This window comes from Parasteatoda tepidariorum, chromosome 2 (assembly GCF_043381705.1).
Source record: "Parasteatoda tepidariorum isolate YZ-2023 chromosome 2, CAS_Ptep_4.0, whole genome shotgun sequence".
NCBI classification, from domain to species: Eukaryota; Metazoa; Arthropoda; class Arachnida; order Araneae; family Theridiidae; genus Parasteatoda; species Parasteatoda tepidariorum.
In genome coordinates, this window is record NC_092205.1 from 17374478 (window position 1) to 17395002 (window position 20525).

General features: G+C 27.9%; 2 protein-coding genes across 2 annotated transcripts in view; one reads left to right on the forward strand and one right to left on the reverse strand.

The window, feature by feature from the left end:
- Positions 1–559: 559 nt before the first annotated feature.
- LOC107444515 (N-lysine methyltransferase KMT5A) lies at positions 560–9434 on the forward strand. The gene is made up of 6 exons (XM_016058666.3): positions 560–803; positions 4247–4459; positions 6749–6863; positions 6957–7038; positions 8464–8714; positions 9108–9434. The coding sequence occupies exons 1-6, from the start codon at positions 794–796 to the stop codon at positions 9316–9318; spliced, it is 882 nt and encodes a 293-aa protein (XP_015914152.1). The 5' UTR covers positions 560–793; the 3' UTR covers positions 9319–9434.
- A 3906-nt stretch (positions 9435–13340) lies between these two features.
- LOC107444508 (dynein axonemal heavy chain 8) overlaps positions 13341–20525 on the reverse strand; it is a 109506-nt gene continuing 102321 nt past the window's right edge. The window contains exons 77-81 of the mRNA XM_043048821.2: positions 20187–20343; positions 19181–19336; positions 17674–17863; positions 15981–16102; positions 13341–13714 (exon numbers count right to left, since the gene is read on the reverse strand). Of these exons, the coding sequence (XP_042904755.1) occupies positions 13427–13714; positions 15981–16102; positions 17674–17863; positions 19181–19336; positions 20187–20343 (913 nt within the window). The 3' untranslated portion in view covers positions 13341–13426. The remainder of the gene's footprint in view (positions 13715–15980; positions 16103–17673; positions 17864–19180; positions 19337–20186; positions 20344–20525) is intronic.

A 20525-nucleotide genomic window follows, 5' to 3' on the forward strand; every position in this document is an offset into this window, starting at 1 on the left:
ATCGGTCCTCTTTAAAACTGTTGGATCGTAAAGTGCACGACTTCAGTCGCAGGTGCTGGATTAATAAAATGAGGAGGCCATCCCCTCTGCATAGGATTAAAATTGTGATGGCATGTCCTAGGATCATCTTTACGGATGTTTCCCAGACCATCGCCAATAGCCCATTGTGCAGCTCTTGTACGACGTTAATACCTACCTACCTAGCATGAACAAACAAAGCAATCTTAAAGACAAACGTTTTCTTAATGAAATATTTTCTCAACGAACTTTAAATTTAATATAGCTAATAACTATTTACTCGTGAAACTCTCAGTAATGATCCAGATGAGCAATTCCACACCTTCCCAGCTTTATTCAATTTGAAATTTTTCTTTTAAACGTTCTTTTAGGGTTACAAAATGATAGTTTTAATTTAATCTTTCGATTGACTTAAAATCAAATATTTTTTCAAGAATTTTAATTAAAATCCCTTCACCTCACGAACCAAATAATCAGCAAATTGTAATTTCCATCTACAGTAATAATACAGCTGTTAATACAATATATAGCAGTTAATATTATAGTAACCGCCTGGATTTGAATTTTGTTGTTTGTTTTTTATTTTAATTTTGTGCACTCCAACGCTCTAACGGATATTCTTATTTATGTTCTAATTGTTTTTCTAAAATGAAAAATGCCATTTATTTAATTGAAATAATTTTCTTCTAAACATTATTGTTTTTATTTATGTTCACTTGACTATCCATCTATTTTTTTCAATAAGTCAGCTTTACTAACAATTATTTATACCGGAATGTTGAAATGTGAGTAGCTTTGGCATTTGTGAGCGACCAATAAATTGATACAATTTGCTTTATTTTTATCTATATATTTATTTTGTTTGAAATTTTACATATAAATTGTTGGTGATTCCTTACTTAAATTCATTATAAATTTGTATATAAAATCGCATTGCAAGTAAATATATTGTGTTGATTTTTTTTTCAATAATGGCTTTGGAAACTCGAGCATAAATGTCTATTGTGAACTATAAATTTATTGTCGTTGCTTCACTGTTAATTAATTATTTTTATTAAATATACATTGTTGATGTTTGCTATTTAATAAGAAATATAAACGTTAAATTATATTTTTATTATGGGTTAGTTCTCTTAGATAACATGAAATAATTAAAGTTGCTTCTTTATGATTTTATGAATTTTCACTCTAAAATTTCTTAAAAGCAGATTATTAGCTGCTAAACCATTTTGTATAATCTAGACAAAATAGATTTTTAGAAATCGCTTATAACATAAGATTGTAATGATGTAATCTCTTGAGTATATGTAGACTTCAAACCAGCGATGAAAATTTAGGGGTTCAAAAACTTAATAATACGGTAGAGGAACTTGCAAAAAAAAAATTCACAATTACATTATTTGCGTTTTGGTACACATCTAAAATTATTTATTGAAATTAATAACATTCTAAACCTAATTAGGTTCATTGAAAATTAGTATTTATTTAATAAAAAAAGGTAAAATAATATTAATAAATATATTCAACATAGAGATTAAGATGCTGTGACCAGATAATAAATAAAGAAAGAAAACAGAGAAAGTAAAAAGTAACAAAATATTATATTAAAAATTAATTATTTATAAAATTTTAAATAAAGTCAATTCTAACAACAAAAAATATTATTTCATTGAGGACAAATTATACTGTTAGTATATGAACGCAAAGCACAACATAACATGTAATTTTGAAATTTCAACAAATTTAAAAGAATTTTGTTTAATTTAAAAAAATTTTGTACCAGACACTTCTAGTTTTTCCATTTGAATACCATGCATTTAAATTCCATTCCATGTGTAGAACAATAAAATTATTACAACATTTTTGTTTTAAATGCATGAAATTCGATGCGATTTTTTTCAATTCCAATTATTGAAAGCTTATTCTGTATAATTCATTATAATAAAGCATCCTTAATATACTTTCAAGAAGTCAAAATTTTCACTAATGTGTATGATTTTAGAAACATTTGTAGAACATTTTGGCTACAATTGTCATCATGTCGCCTATACTGGCATGAACCCTAAGTGTATGTAATCTCTTTCAAGCACACTTTCCTACAAATTATATACATAAATTTTCTTTTAATAAATATTTAAAATGAATTTTTTTTGTTTGATTTTTTTGATTAAACAATTTTTTATTTTAGTATCACTTTTTTATGAGCTGGGCAATTATATCATATAATTTCAAATTAATTTCTGATAATTTGTCAGTTATTAATGTGCTTAATTTTTCTTAGCCCCGATTTTACCACATTTATATAAACTTGCCTTCGTGTATGTCTGTCCGGGTGGAATTTTGTAATCGATTTTAAACTAACTTCCCGACTAGCTACAAACTTCAAATTTGGCACATAGTTCAGAATTGGATGACAATGCATGAAAATGAAGAGAAAAAAGACATACAAAGTAAAATAAAATTAAAATTTAAAAAAAAAATTATTTTCGAGATTGTCTTTTGTTGTCGATTCCATTATTTCAAATTAGTATTACATGTCAGGTGAAAAGATTTTTATTGTCGGAGTATTTTTATTGGCTGAAAAATCACGTGGTAGGATCCAGTTTTTCCTCATTCATTTCCAGATTGTTTTGGTTGTCATCAGCATAAAACTAATGAAAGTCGTAAAGGTATTGTTTTTCTATAAAGATTTTTGTATCCCTAATTTAAAATGAAAGTTCTATTATTTTAGTAGTGGTCTTGTAGTAGTCTTGACTACTCTTGACTAAGAAAAATAATCTAAATAAAAATATATATTTTTAAAAACCACGTTTTTTGTAGTGAAGAATAATAATTGAAAAGTAATAATTTTTAAAAAATATAAAATAAAAATTAAAAAAATTATAATTTAAAATAAAAAAATTCAAAATAAAAAACAATATTTTTAAAAACCACGTTTTTGTAGTGGAGAATAATAATTAAAAAAAAATTGAAAAACGAAAAACGTGGGGCGAATGAAATACATAACAGTACATATACGCATATATATACACATTTTCTATACACATTTACACATGCACAGCTACATACATATGCATATACACAAACATATTCCAGATCTACATTCAGATACAATTACAGTTACAGATATACATAAACATATTCTCAAGAGCACACATACACACACTAATATAACATTACTGTTATGTATTTCATGCGCCCCACGTTTTTCGTTTTTCAAAATTTTTTTAAAATTATTATTCTCTACTACAGAAACGTGGTTTTTAAAAATATTGTTTTTTATTTTGAATTTTTTTCGTTTTCTTGCTTCGTGCATTTTTTATTACTAATCTGACAGAGACTGTAAAATCAGGGTTCCATTGTATTAAATATTTAGTAAAACTTTTTTTAATTCTTTTATCTAATAAAAAGATTTTTTTAAACTTGAGCTGTTATAATTGTAGCTAATTCTTATCAAACTTTTCTTGGCATATTGTCGACGCTAATATATCAATGAACTAACTACACGTGAAGACCCGGCTTATACTAGTAGAAAAGCAACCAAGTTACTTTCATAAAGTTCAGGTTTCAACTAGAAGATACATAAAGTAATGAACTTCTAAAATGCAGTTACTTTAAATCTTTGTTTGACCATAGATTCAACAAGTATTAAATGTTGATGTAATATGTTAATTAAATGAATTTTTTAGTAATGTTTTAAGGTTATTTTTTTAATGTCTCATTTTTTCCCTTGCTTTAGTTACCAACCATATATTCTTACACAGGACCTTTGTACTAAAATTTATAGAGTCAATCTGCAACATTATCTTATTATCTTTGACCTTCACTCAGTCAGAATAAGGTTTGTAAAAAAAAAATAGACTATAATCTTACTAACATATAACAAAATTTTCAATTGTAAATTCTCAAAAAATTACGCATGAAAACTTTGTTTAAATCTGATTTGATTTTTATTCAATGATTTTAAGATTTAAAGATTGGGCAGCTCTTACGAGCAAGGCATGTCGACCAGTGGTCTATTGTACCCGTTTATTCAATGATGCTTAAAAAACAGAAATATTCAATACTTTTAATGAATTATTTTTCGAACTACAGAGCAATAAAAACGAGGGATACCAAATTGGCCCCAATTGTCTGTCTAGTGTTAAATTTTTAAAAAATGTCTTTTATTGCAGATTTATGTATGCATTTATTTTTAGGCAATTAACATATCAATTTTAATTTTCAGACAATAAAAGAAAGAGTGGTAAACCTAAGAAATTGTCTCAGGTTAGTGATAAGCTCCGGTCTCCTGACACTTCTCAGTCCAACATTGATGAATACTTCTCTCCTGTTGCTGCCAATGATGATAATTTATTGCCTGAAAGCTCACTACCCTCACCTGATGCTGCAGCTCTACCATGTGCTACAACATCTTGTGCTTCAGATGTAATTTCCAGAGGTCTGCATAATAATTCATAATTATTTTTTATCTTGGTACTTAGCAGTTAAAGGGACTATTGTTGTTGGGGGCCGTTAAAAAAATATGCACACTAAAATGGAAATTTTTTACCCCCCTTCGTACATTACCATGCATAAGGTCTTACTCCCCCCCCCCTTAGAGTATGTACATTTATTAGTCTACCCCTCTTTTTCATAAATTAAATATTTATTTAAGGAGTGTGTAGGAAAACGTCAAATTTAAATTTGGTGCATGCTTATAATGTACGTACTTTGTATAATACCTCCCCTCTCCCCATCGTACAAAACTGTACAAAATACCAAATCCCCTCCCCCCTTCGGGATGTACATACTTTTTGAACGGCCCCTTGGCTGATTTTTTAAGTTTCTCTCAGCACCAACATTGATCCCTATCACCGATGTGTGTGAATTTTAATCTTTTAATGTATTGTAAAATAATCTTAATATTTAACTACATATTGTGATGTTTTTCAGTTTAACGGATTGATATTATTTTAACATAAGTCGATATTCTGGTTGCCCAAATAAAATTTTATCTCCATTTACAATAATATCATAGTATTCAATAATTGTGGTTTTGCAATATTATCTTTTTTATATGCATTGTTATCTTTCGTTAATGATCACTATATTATCACATTTGATGTGCCTGTGTGTAGTTGTTATGGGTAGCTGGTGACCTGAGTAAACCAGAATGTGGCATTGTTGCTACTTGTGTAGAAAACATGGCTTCTTGGTTCTTATAACTGATAAGTACCTTTTTTTTAAATTGTTTCTGAATATTTTAACTTATTTTGTGTTATATGGTCTAATTATCTCCTACAAAGATTCTTTAATCTCACCTTCTAGGTATCTTAATCTATTCTTCAATGTTATTTTTTTAAAAAAAATAATATAAAAACCACAAAAAAGAATATTTTTAAAAAAATGAATGGCGACTATATAATTTGTCTTTTAAAACAAATCGAACTGTATGGATTACTTTTTTATGAGATAACTAAAAAGTTATCCAAATAGTTAAGATTTGAACTTGTGCAAATAGTTTGATTAAAGCGAATACTCGTCAAGATTTCCTGCTTTTAATGTATTTTTAGCTTTAGTTCTATTTCTATATTAATAATGTAAGAAAATCCCATTATTCAGAGAGTCCTCTAACTTATTCCTCTTGAAAGAGTCCTCCTAACTTCTAATATGTAACAAAAAAGAAAAGAAAGTGTTGCGAGCATTAAACTTAATATTATCCACCCGGAAAAAAAAATTCTTTAAGCTGTCATTAATGGTTTCAGGCAAAGTAGTTTTTCATAATTTCCAACCAAGGAGAACACCGACAGTATTTCAGAACAGAATACTGGATACCAACTTTTTGGAGTATTCACTTTAATTATTATTATTTTTTCATTCCCTGTTGATCATCAAAAAGAGACGGAGGGAGGAAAGCTGATGAGTGAATGAACAGTTGAGTATTAAGAAAAGGCTTTGATTTCTTAGAATTATTTATGGGGATAAGAAAAAACTGGTTTAGCATGAGGTTGCATAGTTTTGCTTTCATTTTCAAGAAAGCGAAGATGCCTTGTTTCATTTACTGAAGAACCAATCATTTCATTTAATGATGAAACAATCTTGATGATTATTTCGACAACATTTTTGATTAATTAGACAATATTAAATTTTCTTCTAAATTTGTAATAATTATGTCGAATTTGATTTAATTGTTTAGCTTAATTTCTTTGTTTGTTGCTTTCACATGTTGTGATTGTGCCAACATTTTTAATAATAAGAATAAAAAGACAACAAATGTGGTTGTTAAAAGTGAAAGAAAAATATAATTTAAAACTCTATTTTTATAATTGTATTTCTAAAATCTATTTAATTAAATTATATGTTTTTATACATTGTATGTATTTCTTATTATTATGATTATTTGTATTTTATATTCGCCCCCTCATCAAAGCGTGCGCTTTTCATTGAAATTCAGGATGCTTTATTGGTATTTCACAGTATATAATAGTTTATATTTAAATTTTATTATTTGTCATTTTGAAAAAAAGACTTGATAAATTTAATTTTAAAATATTTTATTGGTCTCATTTATAATTTTTCACATTACTTAATTCTTAATGCTTTATTTTTTGTATTGGATAATATTAACAATGTTCTCAGTTGATCGATCTTATTGTTCTTTCTCATAGATTTTTTTTTTAAAAATATGTTTCATCACTTTTTTTTTAATAAAGATATTATTTATTTTTTATGTCATGTGTGTTTTCAGCTGAGAAAAAGGATGTTGATTGCTCTGAAAATGAAATTAAGGCTCTCAAAACGATTGCAGTTGAGCAGAAAGAGAAGAAAAACAGAGTTACAAACAGTGATACTTCAAAGAAAAAGTAACTAAAAGTTTTTATAAATACAAACTATGTAATGTCTCAACTTGTTTTGCATTAATTTCAAAAATATTATTTTTTAATGATTTTTCTTAGGAAACAGACGCTTCGAAATACACAGTTGACAGAATTCTTTCCTGTACGGCGAAGTAATAGAAAAACCTTTAATAGTGTTATGGTATGTTTATTATTTATAAGTGATGCTCTTGCTTTTATGTACTTCACAAATTGTTATTCTTCACAACTTTTTGTCTGTAATAATGTTGAATAGAAGAAATAAATTTTAATATCTGTCTCTTGAAATTATAACATATGACTTTAGCTTCTCAGATTATTTGTTGAATTAAATCAAAGGTGTATTTTTTTCGGACAAGAAAACCTATTTATTTCAGGGCATTGAAAGTAACTCTAAAAGACCAAATAAAATTTCTAAGAAAAAATGGTTAAAATGAGCAGAACATTTTTTAAAGATACAAATGAAGATTTTTGAAAAATTTGGATTTTTGATTCAACATCTTTTTATGCTAATTAATAATGCATGTAAAAATAGCAAATGTCAACCATTCCAATTTAGACACCATCTGCTTTAGCTCTACAGCCAGCCCTTAGTGAGCCCTAGCTTGTTCTATTCAATTCTATATCCATACATTTTATTCCTTGGGTGGCCTCTGGACCTGGTTTCTAGTGTCCAGTTGATGATCTTTTTTAAGCAGTAATTATTGTCCCTCTTTGTGCGAATATTGTTTCTCCTCTTTCAAACCATGAGAGGTGCTTGGACTCGATAGAGTGAACAATATTGTAGAATATAATAATTATCTAGGCATAACTCTTAACCTTACATATATTCTTTTTCAACATATTTAATGTAAGTGGATATTTATTTTATTGTTATTGAAAATATTAATAGTATAAGATTTTATGAATTTCTTTCTAACACTTGACATCAAATATTTTACCTTTAGTTTTAAATTATCAAAAAAAAAAAATTTTTGAAAAAAAGTGTTTTTTTTTTTTTTCGACCTTGTACACTTGTCTAATATATAATTTTTAGTTTATTGTTTTCAAGTGATTTACATTAATTGTTAATAATTGTACTCAGGGTTATGTTTTTTTGAAGTTTTATTTTTATTACTGGTATATATATTTTCTTTTAAAAAATATTTTTTCAACTGGTTAAATTTTTATCATAAGCTGTTTTTTGATTTTGTATATTTTGTTTTCATAATAAAATTTCTTTCCCTTTTTAGAAAAATGTTCAATGAGTTAAGTAAAGGGAAGATTTTTATCCAAGGTTTTTTTTACTATTTTTTCCTTTGTGATTGTCAATCAACATGCAATAGATAAAGAAGAGTATTGTTCTTAGTTATGACTCATCTTTAAATTCAAATATATAATTTAAGAGTGAAAGTTTACTAAACATGTTTGCAATACTTAAAGTTAAATTTTAAAATATGCATTACTTAAATAATAAGATGAATGAATAATTTATGAAATAAATATTCTTAAATATTAGTATTCTAGTTAGCAAACCATTCAGAAACTATATTTGATTTGAATTTTTACTCTCTTTTTCTTAAACTATGAAAAATTATTTCTGTTTTAGAAAGAGAAACACAAAAATGTGGAGAATGCCATTTTGTGTGCAAAGGAAGATGGATTTGAGATTCGAGAATTTCCTGAAAAAGGTCGAGGAGTTGTAACTACCAAGCCACTTAAAAGAGGGGATTTTGTTCTGGAGTATCATGGTGAACTCATTGACTATACCGAAGCATGTAAAAGAGAGAGGCTTTATGCTATGAAGGAAAACACTGGTTGCTACATGTATTACTTTAAATACAGAAACAAACGTTATTGGTAAGCTCTCATCTGTTTTTATTTCGTCTTAAGAGTTTCTAATTTTGCTAAATTTGTATAAATTCTTACCGAAATTTATTCACTTGCTGAAGCTAAAAGTCAATGGTTACAGCTAATTATTTAGATTGCAGTCAATGTTGGTTGCCACTATAAGATGTGAAAATTAATCATTTGATTTTTTTAAAATTCATCTTTCACAGATATTTCTCTTATGTTTAACCATTTAAAGTTAAATTATTCCTTTTAAAAATTAATATTAAATACTCACTATCAAAATAAATGCTACTTTTTATAATAGTTTTATTTAAGATAATAGTTATGCACGTATTGTAATACAGTTGCGAAATCAGTGAAATATTCAGGTTATGTTGTAATAAATTTCTTATTTTACAGTATTGATGCCACTAAAGAATCTGGTAGATTGGGCCGACTGGTGAATCACAGTAAAAAAGGGAATCTAAAGACTCAGCCCATTTTCTTGCAAGACTGTCCTCATTTGGCTCTCTTTGCTGGCAAGGACATTGAAGCCGGTGAAGAGCTCACTTATGATTATGGTGACCGAAGTAAGGAGGCCCTGGAGTTCCACCCATGGCTGGCATTATAGTAATACAGATTCTTGTACGATGTGTGTTCTTGTATATAGTTTTATTGCATTTTTCCATCTGTTTATTCATGAATCCATCACTTTTAATAATAAAAACAAAGTAGCTTTTACCACAATTGTAGTTTTGTTCTTGTGACTTTCATAAGCTTTTTACATAATTAGCACCAAGGTTATATTTTATTTATTTTTTAATAGAAAAAATACTTTTTTTTAACAAAAAGAGAAACCCAGCTATAAATTGTACTATTACAGTTTAGATATATATTATTTTATTGTTAAGTTATAACTTTTTACCGTCTGTTTTTATGATAATTCTAATACCATATTTATGAATAGATATTATGCCATTCAATAGTGCAGAGGATTTTTGTTAAATATTATTTTCTTTGTGGAAATAAGATGTTTTTGTACACTGTGCTGCTATTTGTAGGAAATTCTCAGAAGCTTTAAAATACCTTTCTGGAAATAATGCAAAGAAACTGAGTATTAGCACAACTTTTAAATTCTACTTCACTGAAATTTTAACCATTCATAATAATAATCCATTTCATTTATGAACTTCATTATGAATTTCCATCCATTTCATTATGAATCCATTTCATTATGAATTATTTTACAGCATTTATGAACTTTTACTAGTTGAGGATGACAGTACACCTGAATATTAAAATATAATATATATTTACAAGATTTTTTCAGTAAGAAAGATATTCCTATCTTTGACAAATTAAATTTGAAGGATGTTTCAAAGTCACCAGATAAGTTCACATTTTATTGTCAACATTTAAAAAAAATTTCTTGCATTTTGAACTTTATTTCTATCACTACTAAATATCAAAATTCACAGAAGATGATGCAATAAACAGAAGAATTTATATAGCTTTGTAGCTAAGTGAAGAAAACAGTTTGACATAAAATCATCATTTATATTTTCCAAGAATGTTGCATGATTAAACCTATTAATGAACTGTTCTTTTTCTGTTATAAAGTTTCATGTCTTACACACAATGGAAAAAGTTTGTCACTTGGAAAATAATCAACGAGGTTGAATGCAAATAATTATTCCAAAAATTTTTTTTTTGTAATGCTCAATTATTTTATCCTCATTAACTAGATCAATATATAAAATTTTACAGAAAAAGATATTTTATTGCTTAAAATTAATCTTTGAATTTACATATGAAGTAAGGGGTCCGGTTCATTTCGTCGACAATGTATTTTATCCTATGTGTTCCTCAAACATTTATAAGTTCTTTTACTTTATAAAATAGACATCTTTAATGTAACAAAAAGAAAAAAATTCCCAATGACTCCACACCCTTGGTATGCAATCGAAATGATCGTGTAAAAAATGGTTCAAAATCATAGGAAGGGAGGAAACCTGCCTAATTGGATTTTATGATTTAAAATATTTAGAAAAAAAAACTCAACTAATTATGATATAACAAACGAATTGACTTATCATTGAGGAGAGTTGTCCATATGCATCTGATTTTATTTTCATTAATGTTTATTTAAAAAAGTTTAGTCAACTTATTTTTTAACCCAAATATTAAAATGTGTTTCTTTTGATCTGCCAGTGAATAAAATTTTATTTAAATTAGTAAAATTCGCAATGAGAGTATATATTTTAAAGATGATCACTGACGAAAGTCCTTTAAAAAGTGTAAATGGAAATGTTTTTAAAAAAATATTTTGTGAAGAGCAAATACTAACACGCTTGCAACATTACACCTATGTTTCTAAATATTTTTGGTCCTGTGAGTAGCACTTTAATTATTGTAGGAGTCTACAACCGCTTCGATAAATATCTAAACATCGTGTTTGCGTGCCTCTAGTTCTTAGAAAACTCTAATAGTGGTAACAAAACTAAGACTAAGTTCGCTTTCGATTATTTAGTTCGAATAAGCATATTCATTCATCCTGTCCTAATGTTAAAGATGCTGAATAAAAAGTTGAAAATTGAATTGAATTAATCATTAAGAAAGTCTTTTTCCACCATAAAAAAACCTAGAAATTTTTTTTTTACTTATGCAAATATAATTACTTAAGGCCTATAATTATTTTCATCTCTGTGAGAATCAGATCAACTCTGATTTTGTTAAAATATGTCTAAAAATGTTGAAAATTTTTACAGCAATAAAGTTAGCTCCCCCCCCCCCNAGTTAGCCCCCCCCCCCCTCTGAAATAGTGTCAAATTTTCCTTACATATTTTTATTACTTTTAATTCTACGAATATCTCATTTTATTAATTTGATTTGATATTAAAAATAATTTGATTGCTAACTTCACACTATCAACTGTTGATCACGGTTCACATATTATGCTTGGTAATGTTCTGAAGACAATCCTGAAAACAAGTGTCGAGCTATTACGATTTAGATATAGAAAAGTAGATTTTGATACGTCAACCGTTCTCGATTAAACGCTTCTCAACTACCTATCAATTTATTTAAAAAGCAAACTTTTTTTAAGTGCAATTGGAACAATACACAACAATAAAGAATTTTACTTTAGTACAAAAATTAAATAATAGCATTTTCTAATTAATAATAAAAATATTTAGATTAAATCTCTAAAATAAGATTATGCATGACACTATCAGAGAAATTACCATTACGACGAAATACCCTGTCGATGAAACGACCATGTCGACGAAATGACCCTGTAGATGAAACGACTAGTCAACGAAGTGGCCTGTCGATGAAACGACCCTGTCGGCGAAATGACCTAGTCGATGAAATGAATGCAACTCGAAGTAAGTAGGTGTATTTTTTGATTAAAAAAATTGCCAGGCTTAGAATAAAAACCGTAGTATCGGGGAAATTATTTTGGATAAATCGAGAAAGTTTCTTCTGAAATTGCCAAATTAGCTACAGTAGGAAAAAATATTAATACTCTTAAAAAAATAAGTTATTGCCACTAATTCTTTTCCTTTGTAGTTTTAAACTGTCATTTGGAATTGGCTTATTAAGTTTGATTTGTATTGTCCCTTATCTAGTGGAAATAAATTTATGATCCTTTGCTTAGATGAATTGTACACTCTATTGTGTATTCCTATCATAAAATGATGGCTCATTTTCTTCCTTTTGAATTTTTTGTAAGGATTTCTTACCACTAATGTGAATGTTTTGCAGGGGCCCCCACCAGGGGGGAGGGTGGGCGCATTATGCGCCCACTTAAAGCTTGGGGGGGATTTTTACACTAAATAAAACGAATAATTTGGGCAGGGGGGAATTTAGAATTTGCCCAAGAGCTTGGGGGGGATGGGGGCCACTGATGTTTTGAAATAATATTTCAAGCATAGTTGTCGTTATCTTTATGTCTGGAAATAGATTTTCCTTCCGGAATATGAATCAGGTTAGGGCAGTGTTTCAAAAACTTATGACTTTTGTGTACCCTTTCTAAATTTTTCGTAACGCTGTGTACCACTAACCAGAAAATTAATGTATTTTTTTACTATAAAAAATTGCACAGAAGTTAAAAATCACAACTGGCTGTTGATATCACTAATTATTAACTGTCAACTCTGCAAAAAATAGCCAATAGAAAAATACGTAACCATAAATTTTTATGGCTAGCTTTATTTTTAAGTAATTTTCGTTTGTTGCAAGATATTTCGCATAAGAACACGTACCCCAGATAAACTATTCCCGTACCCCTGGGGGTACACGTACCACACTTTGGGAAACACTGGGTTAAGGTATAGGAATGAATTCTTTCAGGATAGAATCCCCCCCCTCTGAAATAGACTTTCATATACACGAATTCTGCTAAATTATTTTAATCTTGCCATAAAGGGCATACCCTTTACTTTCATTCATGCAAAATGTTAGTTAATTAAGCACATCGTTTTTTTTTTGCTCATATTTAGTTTTTCACATTATATAAGACTTAGTTGTATTTGTGTTTTCTTTAATTTTAGCATATTCTCATTTTTTTTACTATCAAATATATATATATATCAAAACGTTTTGCGCAGATTTAACGAATGAGTAGAGACAACAAGTAAAGAGTTAAAGTAACAGTTTTCAACTTTATTTAATTAAATAAAAAATTTAGATATTATCCGCAAAGTTTTGATAAATAAATGTAATTTAGTTTAGAGTTATTTAATATCACAGAGGATTGCAACACCTCGCATAATCCAATGATTTGGGTGAATGTTAGTCTTTAGCCAGAGAGGCGTGATGTAGGTTAGGTCAGTTCGTCTTGGTTTCTTGTATACAGGGCACTGATAGAGAGCTGGGTCTTTTGGATCAGTAGAATTTATGGCATAGATGTGAACAACTGGGAGAAGTGTGAAAAGAACTTTGGGTGATGGTTCAATCAGCATGGCATTTTTCCTATCCCAAGAAGCTCCATCAAGGTAAAGCCCATACACATAAACACCTTCCTATACAAAAATATAAATAAATATAATAGTAAAATAATAGATCAGGTCTATTTATCTCTATTATGGATCATAACTGAAAGTTTATTTCTTTATACAGTTTAGGCGTTTCAGAGAGACCCCAATATTGCGATCCTTCCATTATAAAGACCTACACGAACTCCTCTTTACTGTTCTATAGGTAATGTTATTTTAACATCCGAACTGAATTTTGTTTACTGTTTTTTTAATTCCCAGAAAATCCATGTCCAATCATGTGTTAGATATTTTTGTACTTTCAAAACTAATATTTTTCCAATGACAACAAGTCAATCAATAACTGTTCAAACAGATAACTATAACTTGAGATAACTCTTCAAACCACTATTGCTTTAGATGTTACCACTCAATAAACATGAAACATATTGAATTCTCTAGGAATGAAGAAAGAGAGTTACAGGACCACCTATTCTTACCCTTGAATATTACAAGCATAATTTATAGCAAAAAAAAATTTGAGAAAACTTACATTTAACTAACATTAAAACAACAAATACTTACTTTTATTGAGAACTTGAAGAGAATATTGCACAGTTACTTAAAAGTCATAATTTTCTGCATAATTATAATTTTTCAGAGTATTCAATATTCATCAATCATATTTTTCTTGTTTGAAAATTGTATTTACTTCTTTTGTGAAGTGTCGCTTTGAATTTAAAACATAGTATTGGCATTGTTCTTCGTTCTTGATTTTAGTTATGCTCAATTTCTGGACATATCTTATCTAGCAAAAATGGCTGCTCCTAACTGATATAACATTATAAATGCTGAGAGCAGAAATTATGAATTTTAAAGGAAATGTATAGTTGAGCTAACATCAAAATCACAAATTGCTAAATTATTCAAGATCTCGAAAATTTTCTTCATAAAATTGAGAAATCGATGTAAATCTAAAGGTAGAGGAAAAATAGTGATCTAATTTCATGTCATTTTTGGAAAGTAACATTTTAAAATCCAGAGAAAGCACTGAATGACTGGCTAAAGTTTATGCACAATACTAAAATACATTATTTAAAATTTTTTTTAAATGAATTTTTAACTTACATGTACGCTATTAAATAATACTTGTTATTAAAAACTGCATATTAGTCAGTTTGAAAATAGTATTATTAGAACAGTAGTATGTTTTTGCCGAAACAAGTCCATTATTTATGAAATATAAGTAAATACTTGCACTAATTTTAAGTAGTCACAATATAGCGACCTCATGTTATAACTTCCATTGTCGTTTGAAACACAGAGGAGGTTATATCGCAGGTTTGCTGAAACATTCCTATTGGAAAAATCTTAAGTTATAACGTCCGTTTTCGTTTGAACCACATGGTATAACCCAGTTTACTCGCATGAAGATTCAGATTTCTTTAGTTGTCATTAGCATAAAATTAAAAAATCACAAAGGTATTATTTGTAATATCTATTTATCATTTCCCAACATAGTTTGCTATTATTGCGTTTTTAAATATATTAATCTCTATTAAAAGCTTAAAACTAAAAGTAATGTTTCTTTACTATAAAGTAATCTTTACTCTATGTCACATTGCCTAGTTATGCAACATTTTATTATAAACATAGTTAAAATGGGATAAAATCATTTTTACTTATTCACACTTTAAGAAAGAAATATATTGAAAAAATTTAAATTCATTAATCACAATGAATAACACACGCGATTTACGAACAGCTATTGTATTAAGCTGTCTGCCCCACTGCGTTTATCAGGCAAGCTGAAGTACATCTTTTCATCTGATTTGCAAACATAAATAAAATCTGTTTTTTATGCTAAATTCTTGTACTTAAGTGGCTCTAAATTATGTTTTAAAAAATTATTGTCATGCAAAGAGTTCCTATTAAAATTTCAGCATTCTAACTGTATTAAGAAAGTTTTCTAAATTTCGCTTGATGACAAATTCCCAATGGTGATAAATTTTGTCCGTGGAGATCAGGGTCAGATAACAGTGAGTCGAAACTTATATTGTTCTCAAACATAGAATTCCAATTGAAATTCAATCACTTTAGCTAGTCAAAATGTGGCTGAAATTTCTATTGATGATTTCTTTTTGGTGATAAATTCTACTTATAGCTGTTAGTAAAATTGTAGACATTAGGAAGCTTGTATTGTTGTCGAACACAGAGCTTTGGTCAAAATTTGAGTGCAATTTTTTTGTGTAAGATTTAATAGTTAAAAACACGAAAGTACGTTAATAGAAAAAAAGTGAAAATAGGGTTGTACCTTTGGAGGATCTTTGACACTTTCCCGAGTGAGTTGCGTGACATCATTGTGAAGTGTGACAGAATCCAATGCCCAACCTTTGTTAGCCCTGCTTACTTCTTGTCTCATAGCAGTCAAAAATCCTATTTAGAAAAATAGATACATATAGTAAAAAGCATACATCTATGAAATACCATTTATACACGGATAAATTATTTATACACGTATAAATTATTTATACATATAAAACACTATTTGTATTTATAAACACTATTTATACTTATAAACACTATTCATACATCATATATAAAACATTTTTCTTCTGATACTAAAAGTTTTTGTTCAGTAAGTAATGAAAAAAGATATCACCATGAAAAATTTCAGTTCTAATGATAGGATTTTCACTAAGAAAGAGCAAATCTTAATGGTTTGAAGGGGGGAGCTCAAATATTCAAATAATTTAGAGCTAAAAAACCACTAAATTAACTACAAACACAGAAACAAACACAGAAATGTTCTTTTTTTAAATAAACACACTTTTTTTACGAGTTTAAATTTCTGATATCAAAATATAAGAAGTAGCCACAATCTGGAAAATATTGTCCTAATAGTTAAGGCAAGACAGCAGTCTAAAGTTTGGGCTTTTAAACGTTAATTTCATTTTTTGCATATTCCACCTTATCTCAGGAAGTTTTAAAGCGAATTGAAAATTTTCTGCATACAATTATAAGTGCGCTTTTCCAAAGATATATATGAAGATATAAATATTTAAAATTTGGTTACAAGCAAAAAAAGTTCTTCAGAAATGAAACTAATCGATCAATTTTGCCATTCAAAACGATATAGTTGAAGATGGTATAAAAACGTGAATTCAAAAATTTTCTAACGTTGTTATAAATAATGATAAATAAATTAATTTTTATTATTAACATGTTATATTTAATTATTGTTTTTATTATTAATTAATATTTGTAAAGAATTACTTTGGATTAAAAAATTTTATTAATGTAAGAAAGAACTTTTTAAATTTGTTTTAAAACTTCTAGAGATCTCACCAAAATTATAATTAATGGGTCCAAACTTTCAACTATTCAGCTTGATTAAATATTATAACCATAATATCCATATTGCAGCCACCAGCAAAATTTGAGGGTTACAATAAGTATTCAGTGCTTTATTTTGTTTCTTAATTAATAGTTAGCGCTAAGTAGTGAACATAATTGAGGTCACCTTTTTGAACCATTAAAACAGGCAGTCAGTTCGTGAAAATCTGATGTTATTAAAGGTGATATTTTTTTTCTTCAACTCTCTATACAACTTACAATGCTTCCAACAACTGTATTGACATAAAATAATTTTCATAGAAAACTAACAGACATAAAAGATAACTTTACAAAGAATAATATTTTGTTCATTCTAAATTACTAAATATAGAAAGAATTGATAAATAACACCTGCAGCAAAAATTTTAAATGGGAAATTATTTAAATAACTAGACCAAGTTTTAAATATTCCTCTATTTTTCAGAAAATACAAGATTAAAAATTAAAAAAACCAACAAAAAAAAACACACACACACACACAGAAGAAAAGGAACTGGTGTATTTTCACATTTGCAAAGGGAAGTGTTATCTATCTTTTATGTCTTAAACAGAAGTTTTATTAATGGCTTTTAAAAAGTAAATAGTAGTAATAGGTAGACTATGTGGTATACCTTGGGGATTGAAAAATCCAGTCATCCAAAAGGAGCTTGGTCTTCCTTTAAACAACCAATTTGAGAACTGAGTATTCCTCTCAAGCAGTTCGGTGAACCAGAATCCCAGAGTGCTTGAGTCCCAGGAAACTTTTTGCCATGTGTTAGGGATTCGGGCATCGTAAATGCTATCTAATGCATCTCTTAAAATCTGGAATTCAAAATGTTAAATATTTAGAAATTCATCCTCAATATCAGGGACCAAAAAAACTTATAATTTTACATGCCGTTAGTCTACAAAATACATCCCTCAACACCTTTTTAAAAATAAAGCATGCAAAATAAAAAAACAGGACACTTTGAATAACTTTTGATCTAATAGTCGGATTTTCAAGTACTAGAACTCAATATTAATGGTTTGAGGGATTAAACTGTTTGCTTATTTGCTGAGGATATTTAAAGTTAAGTACAAAAAGTACTTTCTGTGAATAAACTCTTTTCTCTGCTTACTTTGTTATATCTCTAAAATTTTTGGGGGATTCAAAAATTTATCGCACACAATTTGTTTATCCAAAGATGTTTCCATGTAAGATTACATTTCCTTCATTAAATAGGGTATTGCTATAAGTGAGTCTTACTGTTTTAGATGTAAACTTATTCACAGTGTAAGTTATTCATTCTTTTCCCAGCTTCACACAAATTAATGTTTTATGAAAAATGCATTCCTTAAAAACAACTACACTCTTAAGTTAATATATAATATGTTAAAAAATGAAAAACTATGTAACTAAAGTCAGCCCTGCTTAAAGGAATACCATGGGTTCAAGCCAACTGTATTTAAATAAGGGTTATTTGATTATAAGGGGAATGCAGTAGTGAATCTTAAATGTTATGTTTTACAAAATTTTGCAATGAAATTGTATGTAATACATAATATAATGTTTTGAGGGAATAAATTTATTTTAATGATCAAAAACAATTACAATTAGACCTGTGATAAAAGTGAAATATACATAGAATAATGCTATATATGAAGAAATTAGCAATTGAAGACTATTTTGACACACATTTAATTATGCATTTCTGCACTTTTTACCTTCAAATGTTCTAAACGGTGTATATGTGAAGTATGTGAAAAAAAAAGCAAACCTCGTCTATTATATAAGTGATAACATTTGATTTTTTAAATTACTCCCAGACACCTGTTTAGAGCAGAAAATAGATATTGAAGCCTCATTTGAAGTGACAATGAATTATATTTTCATCTTTTTAAACGAAAATTTCATTTTAGCTGGTGATACTTTTCTTCAAAATAAGAATTTTTCTCCTTCGTTATACAATTAGGAAAAGATTTACAACCATAAATAGTTTAAATGAGAAAATTTAACATTGGTTCCATACAAAATAATTTTATTCCACTAAATTTTATTAATAAGTGAGTTATTTGAATATCTTATATGTAATTAAGTGGGGACCACTGTAGATATTTCATTGAAATTTATTAAATGATTATGAATATCACTCATACCTCATTCATTACTATGGTGCCATCAATGGCAAGTTCCAGATCAGTCAAAGTAGAACGAACATTGGTTATGACTTTTTGCATCCTATCAACTTCTTGTTTCAGAAATATATTCATGGGGGCTGCAGGATCGCCCAGAGCTTTAATTCTTTCTTTTATCTGGAATAAATGTACATATAAACAGTTAATTTTAGAAGACATTGAAATTAAACATATAAAATTGATAAAACTAATGGATAATTAAACCTTTTCTTGATGTTTCAGATAGTTCTGATGATTTTTTCCCCTAAAGTTTAATTATTTTTTAAAAAAATGCAAACTCTTTGTAAAAGGTATTCTATAGTAGGTATTCAGAGAAATAAAATGTACGTTTCTTCAGTAACACAAATGAAATCAATTCTTTCAGAAATTAGTGTAACATAAAAGTTACTTTAAATAATTCCAGATTTTCTCAACATTTATATGTTCTCTGTCTTCACAATATGGTTAAAAAATAAAAGCTTAAAATAGATATTTTGAAAAAGAACTTTTTAAATCTTACATTGATCATAAGGGCATTAATCATGATCCAAAAAAATAGTATTTTGTACTTAATTTTGTACAAATGAACTAAAATAGGTCATTAAAATAACTAGTTATATTCAGAACCCAATAATTTTATTTTTGGAAAGAAAATTTTACAACACTGTCAGTGTTTTAGTTAAATGTTCACAAATAATATTCAATGCATAACAACATAATTACTGTATTATTAATAACTCAACAATTCTTAAACTTTTTAAAAAATTATTAGCCTAGAATTAATTTTAAATCATTAAATAAAGTTTAGAAATTTTAAAATAGACTATAAAACAGTGAAGATCAGTATCTTTTAAAACCAAGTCACTTGTACATTTGATTTTTTCCAGCTTCCATGGAGATCTTAACAGCTAAAGATGAGTTTGTCATAACGAAGTTGGCTCAAGAGCATAAGTTTTAAACAATAATTTCTAACAAACAATAGATTTACCTCATGAGGAATGTAATTTTTGGGCAATTTAGACATCATATCTTTGGCCATTGAATAAACAACAGATTCTCTTGTTTCTCCAGTTCCGCCACCAGCATCTTTTGGCTGTATGCTGAGAATTGTGTCCAAAACTCCTTTAGTAGTGTTACTTTGATAGCTATTCAAAACAAAATTGAAAATTAGTAAAAATAATTTTATTAAACAAAATTACATACAGTGGTGGCCAAAAGTGTGGACACTTTTTAAAAGTTTCATGTTTTTCTACTTTGTGTGCTTGTAGAATATATTAATTTTCACTTAAATACAAACGTTTATATATTAACATAGATTTATCACTTT